Source organism: Harmonia axyridis, chromosome 7 (assembly GCF_914767665.1).
Source record: "Harmonia axyridis chromosome 7, icHarAxyr1.1, whole genome shotgun sequence".
Lineage (NCBI taxonomy): Eukaryota > Metazoa > Arthropoda > Insecta > Coleoptera > Coccinellidae > Harmonia > Harmonia axyridis.
The window spans coordinates 15,725,537-15,738,637 of record NC_059507.1 but is presented as its reverse complement, the minus strand read 5'-3'; the positions used below and the strand labels follow the sequence as shown (position 1 = coordinate 15,738,637).

Genomic DNA, 13,101 nt, shown 5'->3' with positions numbered 1-13,101 from the left:
AAAAATTTGAGCCACTATGCAAGGAGCCACTGGGACGTTACTTACATTTGAATAAGAATATTTAAAAATTCGTAACACCAAAAGATGAAGAATATTTTATTAAGTAGCATGCATATTTTGAATATCGTCATTGCATACTGATAATTTATCAAGATATTTGAATATTATCGATCAGATTTTCAAGCCTGATGGATTGACGGGAATTTTTTGGACAATATATAAACTTAAAAACATGTTTATTTTCATTTAAGTGTAGAAATAAATAAAATATAAATAATTATCTCAAAAAAGAAAGTTTCAATTAATTACCTATTCCCTTTTTGTTGTTTAGATGAGTCCTAGTTAACAAAATTAACCACCAGCATTGTTTTTACCAAGTGAATAATCTTAGTGAAATTAAAGTTTTTAACGAATAATTACATACCTCTGAGATACATACCTTATTATTATAGTAAGCAAGTATAAAAAATTACATTGAATTCAATAATTGATTCTTTTAAAATTGGTGTTATATTAGACTTGCTTTTTACATTTATAAACTATCCTATGTATAGTAATAAATACATAAAATATATGCTGTTCTTCAAAAGTTAAGGAACTCTGAATTTTTCGAACATCACACCTATATAATGTTCTGAAATGTACATAACAACAGATAGGCAGCTTTTGTCGTTTTTTCTTACGCCACTAAAAAGAATGATTTCAAAAGTGTTAATATATATCAATTTTTTCTTAAGTTCTCTAACTTTTGAAGGGCAGTTTATATTCACGAATTAGCAAAGTTGATAATAAATTATATATTTATTTTCTATATAAAAATTATTTTCAACAAAAACAATTGTTAAGTAGATGTAATATTTTGAATATTAGCTAGCATATCTATTAACAGAAAAAATTATTCCTTCCTAATTGGAAGATCCATAACAATGAATATCTTGAAAATTAGTTGTAAAAAGAATAAATTCCGATAACATCTAATCAATAAAATTGAAAATACTGTTCTTTAACGTCTAAGTCTATACTTTTGAACAATCAACACAATTTTTCACAAGGAATGGAGTAAATTCCTCTCAAATCAATCATTAATATTATGCTTCAAATGTCACCAATGATTTAACATTAATAAATAAATACTTTAAATAAAAAAATGGTAAGTTTGAACATCATTAGATCTAGTTTAGTGCATTATTCAGGTGATTGGCTTCATTGAAATTGGGAATGAACATTTCAGAGGTAAGAAAAGGTATAAAACATTTGTTACACAGCTAATACATCAAATCTTATCTTATCCATGATAATATTAACAATTTATACATATATTGGTGACATTATGAATTATTTTGTCATAAAACCTAATACTTTAATTGCATTTTTATGAACATGTTCATAATTGTATATATTATACAATTCAATTTAAGAAAGATCTAGTTCAGTACCAATAGTAATGACTTTTTTACATAACAGATCTCAATACCTCTAAATTTTAGCACCCAAGGTAACGTAAGAGATGAAAAAAATATCTTTATAGTTACATACATAATGGAATAAAACAAATACTTTCAAAATCACAAGGAGTTATTCGAATACTAGCTAAATCACCAAATATTATCTTTCTGTAATAGCAGCTCCATATCTGTATAATACAAAATCTTTCTTCTGAAAATCGAAGTAGGCAGTAGTATGAAATGCCATATTTGTTAGAACAACAATATATTCAGCAAAGGCAAAGAGGGAGTACACTGTAAATAAAAATGCATTAATGTTTTGAAAATGTTATTCTTTAGACTGTTCGTGGCAATTTAAGGAAACTTACTGTATGGTTCACACAAAGAATTGTGTCTCATGTAAAAATAAGTTCCTAATATGATACATGATATGTTTGTCAGAAATAATCTAAGCTTCCACCTCAGACTTTTTTTATTATGTTTTCTAAATCTACTCTGCATTATACATGACAACATCATGTAAAACTCTGACATTGTAATAAAAGCAATAAAAGCTTTCTCATGAACAGCTGAAAAAGTTAAAAATTATATAGTCTCAAATTTTTACAATCAGTGTAGATAAGTGGTCTATTACTTCTCCCTATCTTAGATTTAGTCAAACATATATAGATCAACTATATTTGAACAAAGCAGTCACGATAGTATCCCACAAAATAATTAATTTAATTCAAGAGTTGTTTGAATAGCTAATTATCGCATACCATATTGCTTTGAGGAGGTCCAAAATGATAGTACTATCAATGAAATGTTCTCAGTTAAATTCAATAAAAGAGCAATTTTTCCCATCCAAATATCTCTAGGATATGCCATAACATAATGGAATTGTAAATATATTACTGCTATATAAAATCTAGGGATAGACTGCAATAAAATTGCAGCTTGCCAAACTTCTCGTTGTGGTGAATAGTTTCCAATTGCAGAAGATATAGAAGGTAATATATTGAAGACATGACAATGAGTACTAGTCACACTTTCAAAATTAAATAAAATTGAATAAATAATACAAAAAACGAAAGCGAATAAAGGTAATGTTAAGATAATGAAAGTTAATTTTTCGAATGGAATCCTTAAACAAGGAACCACTTCGTAATCACTATAAAGTAATGCATATCTAGCTTCCACTGGCATATTTTATTTCATATTTTTATTCTCTAATTCCTAATATTTCATTCAATCCTTTTCTATCAACGAATATCTTAGAATCTAGGTTAGTTTTTTTGTTTTCTAATTTTTTCAGGGGATGTCAAATGTCATTCGACTCATAGAACATTTGAATCACAGAACACTAAATATATTTGATTTATGAAAATGGTTGAAAATATTCAATTTTCAAAAAATGAAAAAAAAAAGTGAATCATCAAACCCCTGAAAATTGGAACTATGATGTATTCCATCAATATTCACAAATTTCAAAAATAATAATATTATTTTAATAGCGTGGCCAATAAATGTTATAGAATTCTATGATTTTAATAATATTCAAACTTCTGTGAATTTTCTGAACGTAAATTCTCTTTCGTAGGTTACCGTCCTATCGTCTCTTTGGGATATTCAAGATGGTAAGATATTTTTCTTGGTATTTTATATCCTAATTCTGAGTTTACCCAATAGATCTTTGGTTATTTCTACATAAATCTGATTTCATCTTCAATTCATAGTTTAACGATTTAGAATTCAATGATATTTTTCATGTTATTATTTCAACACGTTTAAAATTATAAAAATTGTTTTAGTCGACCCACAAGAAAAAAACTAGGAAGTTGAGAGGTCATGTGAGCCATGGGCATGGAAGAATCGGTGAGTATTCGAATATTTTCAATCTATCATTACATTAAATTTCATGATGATTTGTCGAACGGGCGGAATGAAATTGTTCATTGATTAATGTTCATATCTGAAATTTTTGTTTAAACACTTCCTATATTGTGAGTTGGTGCAGGTGTTCACATTATTATAATTTTCAGGTAAACACCGTAAGCATCCTGGAGGTCGCGGTAATGCTGGTGGTATGCATCACCACAGGATTAACTTCGACAAATACCATCCTGGATATTTTGGAAAGGCAAGTGTTTACTGATATTATTAACTAATTTCGTGTCCTTCCTTCTGATAACATCTATATATTACATTGTATTTTGAAACATAGACCTATTTTATCACTATTATTTAATCAACAGCTTGGTATGGTCAGATATCATCAAAAGAAAAACTCTAAATGGCAGCCTGCCATCAACATTGATAAATTATGGACACTTGTAAGTGAACAAACAAGACAGAAGTACAAAGATGACCCTAATGGAAAGGCCCCAGTTATAAATCTTATTAAAGCTGTAAGTAGAGCTTTCGTCTTCAATATTGATTATGCATTTTAGTAGACCTAATTTGATCTTAAATCTCAACTTAGGGGGAATCAAAAATGCTAAAGTAAATGGTTCTGTCTACTTCTCATCGATTTATTTAAGTTTGATGAATATAGCAGAAGCATACATTTTTTTAATCGTAACCAATAAACTATTATTATTTGCTCTGTTATTATGTTGAAATTCCTTTGGTTATTCAATACTGATTCTGAACTTTATTTTCAGGGATACTACAAACTATTAGGAAAAGGAAGGTTGCCTGCTCAACCAGTCATAGTGAAGGCTAAATTCTTCTCTAAAAGGGCAGAAGATAAGATCAAGGCTGTAGGAGGAGCTTGTATTTTATCTGCCTAACTTTAATAAAGTTATTTTGTAAATCATATGTTTTTATGTTATTATAACCCACTGATCACCTATAATTGAAATTGCAAAAAACTTATTGCCATAGTAATTTCCATTAATTTGAATAATTGAAATATATATTGGTAATTATTTTTTGCTCAAATCCAAGCCGGTTTTAGCTTGTACGCCTTGAACAAAATTTATTAGAATGTCAGGTATTTCATTGAATTCTAATTAGTTAACAAGTAAGATTTTTGGGAAACCTGCAATTACACCTTGGAAATTAAGTTAAACTGAGAACGTTTGAATTAAAAAAGAAATATCTTCAAATAGTAAACATGATGTTCTGATAGAAATGATTGAAATTGTAAAGCAATCCATCTAAAAATTAGAGAAAAAGATTCGTAAGAAAGCCCAGTTGAGTTTAATAATGGCCAAAATCCCAGTTCTGAGCAGGGTTTCCGTAAATACGGGCGTTCGAAATTTTGTTTTTCTACATTCATGCAAAAAGCAAAACTTATTGAACTATATTGAGTGGAAAAAGAAGTTCTTTATTTCACTAGTGCAATAAAGTTTTTATTGCACTCATCTGTCATTCTACTTCAACGTGCTGTCATCATGACGAACAAATATTTCAGCCTGAAGGAAATAACGATGTACAGTTACCAAGTACTATTACGTTTACAGCAGTAACAAATCAAGAAGTGGATTTAAAAAGTACTTCACTACGAACTATTCATATTGAAAATTGCAGCAATATTGTTCATTCACTTTCAACATTGAGGGTAAAAATAAAGTTTGAGTTAAATTGTTCGTAACGTATTAGTTCCTGTTTCAATGCAAATCGATATTAATAATAAAGTATTCAAGTTGCGCTTTTCATTTTCCTACACCTAGTATGCAACTCGTGCAAAAATTGATTATTGCACTTGTTGCATAAATAACTATTTCCTGTTAATTTTGAAAATTGAGGTGAAATAATTTGCAAATTTATGTTGATCGACCAAAATCATTCAAAAAGACTTGAAAAAAAATTAGGAAAGTACTGAAGTCTGTAGGTATAAAGAATATTCTCATATAATGATAATTCAATACTGTACAACAGCCATACTCAACCTTTTTTTAACGTGGGCCGCATAATTGCTACTGTTCATTCTTACGGGCCGCAGTAATTTACCTACTTGTAAAATTAGCTTTAGCCCGCGCGGTTTTCGTTTATCGCGCATAATCAAAACCCTTTTTTTAAGTCGGTTACAAAGTAGCCTAAGTCCTTTTCAAAGCTCTACTGGTTCCTGTCTGTGTGCCAAATTTTATCAAAATCGATTCAGTGGTTTACGCGTCAAAGCGTAGCAGACAGGCAGATTACGTTATTTCGCATTTCTAATATTAGTAGGGAAGTACGAAAATAAAAATATGCAGGATGTTAGGGAAACGCTCCCGAAAACGGAAACCGGGGATACTCTATTGATGATTTTAAGAAAATTGGACTGATTTTTTTATGGCAATTTTTTATTTTGGTAGGTACTATGTTTTCTAAACCCTTTTTTAGCATAAGTCACGCAATAATGCTTACAAGTGGTTTTAAAAATCATGGTACTAGCCAGAAAAAACGATATAATCAGCTAAAAAACGCACCCAAGAATCCATAGAAACGAAAACTACAAGAGCAAAAAAAGTGAGATAAAGCATTCTCGCTAAGAAGATTAGGTATAGGTAGTATCATAGCATGTATAAAGAATCCATTGTTGTACTATGGTAATAGTGTTCTGTGTGTACGCAATAAGGAAGAAAACAAAGATAAATGAGTAAATATTAATACCGTTATTTTTGCCTAATTTCGAAACCTTATTTGTGATACTACCATAGTATAACTATCCTTATACTATGAAAATTGTAATAATGGACTATGCCGTGGCTCGGGCCGCATAAAAAGGGACAAAGGGCCGCACGTTGAGTATGGCTGCTGTACAAACTTAATATTGAATAAAAATCATGTAGCCAGAGAGTTGGTTCTGAAAGGATTCATAAACGATTTTCATTAAAAATTTTAGGAGAAAAGAGTTAATACAAAACTATTAAGAATAATTTGGTGCATTCATAAATAATAATAAAAAAATATACCTAGTAAGTGTTAGCTCGTACTGTAATTTCAATAAATGATTTGGTTTCTTCTGATGGTCAGAATATAACTTGAATAGTGCCTACAAACAAAATATTTAGCCTGTATGGTAGTTACTGTAATTGTGGGCGAAATATGAACTGATAAGATTCTATGAATAATACTAGTTTTGAACATAAAACAAAGCCATTTTCAGGCATATTTATGATAATTAATAGAAGTGTACTCTGTTTGTAAAAGAAAAAATAGAAAATCATTAGTTGCCGTCCCCTTTGTTCTCATCAACACCCCCTGATTTCTTTTCCATCTAATATTGTCCGCTTTGAGGGCTCCAGCATCCCCTTGGTGGCGTTAACGTCCCCATTAGGAACTACTGTCTTATTTCATAATAAAAATTAGGGAATGAGAAAGCAAAATGCACCTTTTTATTAACTTTTATTTTCTGAATTAGGTTTTCCTTTAATTCTTTTATCTGTTTTTTTAGATTTTTCAACATTTTTCTTCTTTTTTTTCAATAGCTTGGCCTCTTCTTCATCTGGATCTAATCCTTCTAGTATCCATTTTTTTCTAAGGTTAATTCTACGTTTTTCACTGAAATTATTTTCATCCAAATTTATATGTGCCTCACTTTTAGAAACAGATATTTGGGTGAAAATTATTCCGACTTCTTTGTCTGTAATAAAGATGTTTGATAAAGATTAAATGCAAACACAACAATTTTATTTGAAAACCATAAGTATAATTTTAATAATACTCACCATCAACTTTATGCTCTACCAATTTTGTATTGATATGTTCCTCAATTTCTAATAATTTTGGCAAGTCATATGGTGTCACTAGAGTAACAGCTTTTCCCTTTCTTCCCGCCCTAGCAGTTCTACCAACACGATGAATATATTCCTTATAAACTTTGGGAAGAGTATGATTGATGACTAACTGTACTTTGGGAATATCCAAACCTCTACTTGCGACATCTGTTGCTATAAGTATTTTAGAATGATCTGACCTGAATTTAACTAGTGCTGCCATACGCATTTTCTGTTTTAACATGCCATGGAGGGCTACATTTTCAAAACCAACATCATTGAGCATCATAGATAAAATTTGGCAATTTCTGAAACAAATTAATTATGTAAATTCACATAGATCAATAAAATTGAAGTATTATAATAATAATAATATTTATTGATCCTGTGGATTGAAATATTATAATATAGGACGAGTCAATTACAAGAAGAAAAACAAGGCTGAGAAAAAAAATTATATAACAAAAACAGCCACCTTGATGTGGCTCATTATCATTGAGAAACTCTTGAACACAATAGTAGCACTTTTTTATCAATGAATTTATTACAGTATGTTTAAAAACAAGTATTTGTATGAAATTATATAATGCTCTCCCAAAACATTTCTGGGCTATTGGTAGTGTGAGTCTCTATGTAACAAGAGTTCGTCAGTTTATCCTTGATGCAGAACCTTATCATCTAAATGAATATTATAATTACTGTTCCATCATCCAGCATTAGACTGTGGTTTCGTCTGACATGTTTCAATTTTATCATTTGCACCTGTTGGATCTGTGATAATCTTTGAAATAAATATTATTATTGTTATTGTTATTTTCTGCTGGTCTTTAATCGAATTAGGTAATTGGTTAATATGATACCCATATAGGCAAGGTCATGTTGAAATATGCTTAATCTATGTCTTGTAGAATAATCATGGTAGTCAGAATTGGATTTAAGAAATATTAATATTTCCATATATATATATATATATATATTTAATTTCAAATTTTCACGAATAGAAATATTTGTTGAATTCATTTTCGGGATATTCCGTGTAGAAATAAATGACATTTTTGATGGCGCCATCAAAAATGTCATTTATTTCTACACGGAATATCCCGAAAATGAATTCAACAAATATATATATATATATACAAGGAGAAAAAATTACCAAATACCAGGCACAGTCACGGCAAATGAAAAGTATGTGGCAACTGGAAAAAGTAGAAATAAACCTCTGATTATGAGCTGCAATGGATTGGTTCATCGAAAAACTACAGAGCATCTCCAGGAATTGAAGCTGCCTCCCAACACTACTCTTTGGATGCAGAAGGCGGTGATCTTGGGGACAGTTGGTATCATACGACAGATAATCTTTCCCCATTGACAACAGAAATTATTCTTGGCCTTCCGGCCCGAATAATCACAAGTAAACTACCACGCTAGTGTGAATTTAAAAAAAAAAAAAAAAAAAAACAAGGCACATCTCTGTGCACCCAGCATAATTCATAAAGCTCTTTTTTGAAAGCAGAATACTCTTAAGCTCAATGATGAGCGCAGTTTATTATACTATAGTTCATTCTAGAGTGTATATGCGAATAATAGTATGAATTCATTATTTTAAAATTGGTCAGTCCTCCCAATCATACAGAGCGTAACACGCTATCCACAAGTTACTACATACAGAGTCAACACGACCCCCCATCCAAAATCATTTTCTAGATATTATCCTAAAAATTTTGTTTTCGAGACTTGTTGAATACTTTTCCCATCTTTTTTTCAATAATAGCAATAATAAAATACTCAAATACCGTTTTTTCTGTGTTTAGAACCACCAGTCTACAAATTTGTCGAGCATTGCCTGAGCACATTTTCTCAGCCTTTCTTTGTTTTTCTTATATTATAAATATCTTATATCATCTATTGGTTATTACCTGCATGTATCTGTAAATATCATAATATTCCCCTTTTCATTTTTTTCCCTAAAACTACGTATGGTTTGTACTAAATATGCATCTTTCACATAATTTGCACAAAGAACATATGACTGCTCAAGATCTTCCACAGTGGCTACTTCTGCTGGCGCCTCATACGTGAACATTTCATTTTTAGTAAAATTTGATATTGTTGCCAATGTGTCTGTGATAGTAGCAGAGAAGAAGAGGTTTTGTCTATTTTTTGGTAGCACTGAAAAAATAGTTTTAATCTGGCCATCAAAGCTTCCACCCAGTAATCTATCTGCTTCATCCAAAACTAAATATTTCAAACGATTGAAGTTGAAGGTCATGCACGTTTCTATTATATCTGCTAATCTTCCTGGTGTAGCTACGACTATATGACTATCTGCTATCTCTTGGCCTTGGACAATCATATCCATTCCGCCCACAATTGTAGTACATTTTATATGATAATTAGCTCCTAAAACAGCGAACTGATCAGTTATTTGATACGCAAGTTCTCTGGTTGGAGTCAGAACGACAGCAAAAATTTTGTAGGGATCTTCTAATAAATTATGAAATATTGGTAATGCAAAAGCTAAAGTTTTTCCACTTCCTGTTTTGGCTGCACCCACACAATCTTTTCCTGCAAGTATTGCAGGTATACAATTTATTTGGATATCAGTTGGTTTCTTTATAGCTGAAAACAAAATAAGCGTAAGAAATATGTTCCAAAAAAAATACTGAGCTATTTGGTATTGCTTGAATATCTTACTACGTTTACATACTCACCAATCGACGAGAGCCTTCTTATAATACATGGTGGTAGTCCTAAATCTTCAAAAGTTTTTTCACTCATTTTCACATAAATGTAGAACAATTTATTTAAAAACAATTATTTTAAATAAACATAAGCTTTAATCTTCATTCATAACCTCAAAATATAAAATCACAGACTTTGTCTTTGTTAAAATATAAATAACTCATCTTCTTCTTCGTTCTTTATTAGCGATTCAAGTTCATCCCCAAGCCACCTATCGGAAGAAACTGTAATATCGGCTTAAGGTACGGTAGGAGTGAAAGCTTTGACGGCGTGCATTTCTGCAGGTTAAATTTTTATATTTTAGTGTTCGAGGAGTTATAATATATATGAAAGTTTGTTCAAAGCATTTTGAAGAGTCTGATTTTCATACACAAAGTAAGTTTTAAAAATATCAGTATCAATGGAGCTCCATGTGTAGTAATATTTTTCAATATTCAGGTAAGGAGCTGAGACACGCAGATTTGTGTTTGAGACCGAGAAAAACTAACTTGAGACGCCGAAATTTGAAAAGAAATGCAGTCCCAACAAAAAACCTTCCTACAGGTACTCATGAGAACATAAAGAAGAAAGAAAGACGGAATTTAACTAGATATGATCCTGTACAACAACCAATTGTAATTATATAATGATCTTTTTAAATGAAAATAAATCTAATATTTACAAAATTTTCAGTTGAAATCTGACTGTGAAGTAATGACACAAAATCAAGATGAAAATGAACTTCATGCTCAGGTAAAGTATTGAGATATTCTAGTTGAATCAAATGATGATATTGAAATTTCAGGAAATGATTCACAGGCCTGATGAATTGTTGGCTGCTGAAGCTCTATGTGCTTTTATCAATAAGGACAATTTGTGACAATATTACTACAAATCAAAAGCTTAACAGCTTGACAGGGTTGAATTCTTTCGAAATGCTGCAAACTATTGAAATTTTAGTATTAAGAATAAAAAGAGAAAATTTTGTTTCATCCCTCAATATTAGGGAAAAAATACATTTACAAAACTAAAGAATGACACGAGCTATGTTGTATTGTCTTTACTCTTTGGAAACATCAGTTCCCAAAGTATAAAAGAAATTTTTTATGACATGCTAACTGTGTTAGCGACAGTATTGAAACCTGCGAGCTATCTTCCACCTAATTTCTGAATATTTTTGTATTTTGCCTTTATTTCGAGTAGCAATATAGATGTTAAATCTAAAGCTTCTGTGTAGCGAAACAGTTGTTATTTATATATATATATATATATATATATATATATATATATATATATATATATATAATCTGTATCCCATTTGTTACCTTTCGGTGTATGGGTTAATTGTTATTTAAATAATAAATAAGTGGAAATAGAATAACTGTAATTTTATTTCAAAAAATATATTAATTTTTCAATTATTCATTACAAATATGGTGTAACATTTTCTCAATATATTTTTTTTTTTTGTTTTTTAGATAATGGACGATTATTCTTAAATTAGATTGAATTCACCTTCTATCACATTCCTATTATTTGGAGTTGCTTCCAAATACCGGAAATATTCAGTTAAACTGAGGAATACACTATTTTCTTTGTCCATCATATTTCTTTCTTCACAAATAACACTCAAAATATTTTTGTTTACAATATCTTACCTTTAGCCGAAAAAGCATGCTGAAGAGGGCGCTGCCTACCCTTGAATCGGGAATTGTCGTTGGCATCATAGAATTAATAAAACCATTATTATTAGTTCAATGGTTGGCATAGACCAAGACCAAATATTAGGTCTATGGTCGTTGGATATAAAATCACAGATCTGTGATAAAATCATAGACGGAAGAAGAAGAAGAAGGAGATCTTATATCTGATATTAGGTCTATGGATAAAATATCTATAGCAAATATGTATCATTTGATCTATTGTTCTTATTCTTACCAATCAGGTGAAATGAAAATGTCAAAGATTAATTAATCTTTGGAAAATGTATTTGTGTTCTATGACGAAAACAATCTTTTTCTTTTGAGTAAAGGCTTGTAAAAACCCAATGTGAAAATTTTGTTTTTTTATGAGGTATCAGGAAAAATTCGAATTCTTAAAAATATAATCCCATTGATTTTATAGCTGTGTGCAGTGATGTCTAGTTTCTACCCTTTTTAAGGGTAAAAGACACCACAATATGTCTTCTTTTCATTTATGTGAAAATTTAAAATAAAAAATCTTGGGATTTAATTCAAAATTTGGCTTCTTTTAATTATTTTATTGTTTTGTACTTTTGATACAGATTCTAGGGAAAGTAATTTTTTCAACCTGGCAACACCGCGCTTGAATCTAGCCTGTTTGGTTAATGTCAAGACTCAAGTTTGATATAAGAATTTGAGCATAATTTGATCAATTCTGTTTTAGTAGAACAAAGTATTATTATGGCACCTAAGGGTAATAATATCATTCCAAATGGTCACTTTCACAAAGATTGGCAACGATTTTCGAAAACATGGTTTGATCAGCCTGCACGAAAACATAGGAGGAATCAAAACCGAATCAAGAAGGCAAGAGCCATTGCTCCTCGTCCTGCGAAAGGTCCTCTACGTCCAGCTGTAAGATGTCCATCGATAAGATATCATACCAAATTTCGTGCTGGTAGGGGTTTTACACTGAGAGAATTGAAAACTGTCGGTTTGAATGCTAGATTTGCCAGAACAGTTGGTATTGCAGTAGATCACCGAAGAAGAAATAAATCTATTGAATCTGTTCAACTAAACGCTCAAAGGCTTAAGGAGTATAAATCCAAATTGATTCTCTTCCCTGTCCATAATAAGAAAAAGTTGAAGACTGGAGAAGCAACAGAAGAAGAAAGAAAAGTCGCTACTCAATTGACAACGGAAGTTCTCCCAATCCGTCAACCATCAATCAAATTGAAAACTAAGGTACCTACAGAAGAAGAGAAAGCATTCAGTCCATATAATACCCTTAGAAAGGCTCGTGCTGATTCTAGACTAATTGGGATACGTGCTAAGAGAGCTAAAGATGCTGCTGAAAATGAGGATGTTACTAAAGCTGGCAAAGATAAGAAATCTAAGAAATAAGTTAATTTTCGAAATATCTAAATAAATGTTAATATACATGGATATTGATTTTTTGTTCCCTTCAAATTTTCCCCTATCAATTCCAAAGTTATGGTATGTAATGACCTTAAACAAATACCCTTCAAATTATTGGGAATTTTAATATAAATAATTTACTTCAGA

The 13,101-nt window shown here is 30.5% G+C and overlaps 5 protein-coding genes across 5 annotated transcripts; 3 read left to right on the top strand and 2 right to left on the bottom strand.

The window, feature by feature from the left end:
- Window positions 1-219: 219 nt before the first annotated feature.
- Window positions 220-2,728, bottom strand: LOC123685059 (post-GPI attachment to proteins factor 2-like). Its single transcript, XM_045624641.1, has 3 exons — window positions 2,207-2,728; window positions 1,814-2,014; window positions 220-1,739 (listed from the first exon to the last, which is right to left on the bottom strand). Exons 1-3 carry the CDS (start codon window positions 2,631-2,633, stop codon window positions 1,606-1,608), a joined length of 762 nt encoding a protein of 253 aa, XP_045480597.1. The 5' UTR covers window positions 2,634-2,728; the 3' UTR covers window positions 220-1,605.
- Window positions 2,729-2,971: 243 nt separating this feature from the next.
- LOC123685065 (60S ribosomal protein L27a) lies at window positions 2,972-4,245 on the top strand. Its single transcript, XM_045624648.1, has 5 exons — window positions 2,972-3,064; window positions 3,239-3,302; window positions 3,470-3,567; window positions 3,683-3,835; window positions 4,091-4,245. Exons 1-5 carry the CDS (start codon window positions 3,062-3,064, stop codon window positions 4,217-4,219), a joined length of 447 nt encoding a protein of 148 aa, XP_045480604.1. The 5' UTR covers window positions 2,972-3,061; the 3' UTR covers window positions 4,220-4,245.
- Window positions 4,246-6,744: 2,499 nt separating this feature from the next.
- On the bottom strand, window positions 6,745-10,027 carry LOC123685053 (probable ATP-dependent RNA helicase Dbp45A). Its single transcript, XM_045624629.1, has 4 exons — window positions 9,844-10,027; window positions 9,049-9,751; window positions 7,085-7,440; window positions 6,745-6,999 (listed from the first exon to the last, which is right to left on the bottom strand). Exons 1-4 carry the CDS (start codon window positions 9,908-9,910, stop codon window positions 6,755-6,757), a joined length of 1,371 nt encoding a protein of 456 aa, XP_045480585.1. The 5' UTR covers window positions 9,911-10,027; the 3' UTR covers window positions 6,745-6,754.
- A 33-nt stretch (window positions 10,028-10,060) lies between these two features.
- Window positions 10,061-10,768, top strand: LOC123685066. The gene is made up of 5 exons (XM_045624649.1): window positions 10,061-10,116; window positions 10,179-10,249; window positions 10,313-10,488; window positions 10,547-10,606; window positions 10,659-10,768. Exons 2-5 carry the CDS (start codon window positions 10,201-10,203, stop codon window positions 10,731-10,733), a joined length of 360 nt encoding a protein of 119 aa, XP_045480605.1. The 5' UTR covers window positions 10,061-10,116; window positions 10,179-10,200; the 3' UTR covers window positions 10,734-10,768.
- Window positions 10,769-12,173: 1,405 nt separating this feature from the next.
- LOC123685063 (60S ribosomal protein L13-like) lies at window positions 12,174-12,981 on the top strand. The gene has a single exon (XM_045624645.1). The coding sequence runs from the start codon at window positions 12,277-12,279 to the stop codon at window positions 12,937-12,939; it is 663 nt and encodes a 220-aa protein (XP_045480601.1). The 5' UTR covers window positions 12,174-12,276; the 3' UTR covers window positions 12,940-12,981.
- Window positions 12,982-13,101: the final 120 nt, after the last annotated feature.

Bases quoted from the DNA above. Each gene is read 5' to 3' on its own strand.
- LOC123685059 (XM_045624641.1), bottom strand. From the start codon at position 2,633: ATGCCAGTGGAAGCTAGATATGCATTACTTTATAGTGATTACGAAGTG. The intron at 2,015-2,206 runs GTATGCGATAAT...TAACTTTTTCAG, and splicing joins GACCTCCTCAAAGCAATATG to CTGTTCATGAGAAAGCTTTT. The intron at 1,740-1,813 runs GTAAGTTTCCTT...TTTTATTTACAG, and splicing joins TTCTTTGTGTGAACCATACA to TGTACTCCCTCTTTGCCTTT.
- LOC123685063 (XM_045624645.1), top strand. From the start codon at position 12,277: ATGGCACCTAAGGGTAATAATATCATTCCAAATGGTCACTTTCACAAA.
- LOC123685053 (XM_045624629.1), bottom strand. From the start codon at position 9,910: ATGAGTGAAAAAACTTTTGAAGATTTAGGACTACCACCATGTATTATA. The intron at 9,752-9,843 runs GTGAGTATGTAA...TTTTGTTTTCAG, and splicing joins AAGAAGGCTCTCGTCGATTG to CTATAAAGAAACCAACTGAT. The intron at 7,441-9,048 runs GTAATAACCAAT...AATTTGTTTCAG, and splicing joins ATATTTACAGATACATGCAG to AAATTGCCAAATTTTATCTA.
- LOC123685066 (XM_045624649.1), top strand. From the start codon at position 10,201: ATGAAAGTTTGTTCAAAGCATTTTGAAGAGTCTGATTTTCATACACAA. The intron at 10,250-10,312 runs GTAAGTTTTAAA...TTCAATATTCAG, and splicing joins GTCTGATTTTCATACACAAA to GTAAGGAGCTGAGACACGCA. The intron at 10,489-10,546 runs GTAATTATATAA...CAAAATTTTCAG, and splicing joins ATCCTGTACAACAACCAATT to TTGAAATCTGACTGTGAAGT.
- LOC123685065 (XM_045624648.1), top strand. The intron at 3,568-3,682 runs GCAAGTGTTTAC...TTTAATCAACAG, and splicing joins ATCCTGGATATTTTGGAAAG to CTTGGTATGGTCAGATATCA. The intron at 3,836-4,090 runs GTAAGTAGAGCT...CTTTATTTTCAG, and splicing joins TTATAAATCTTATTAAAGCT to GGATACTACAAACTATTAGG.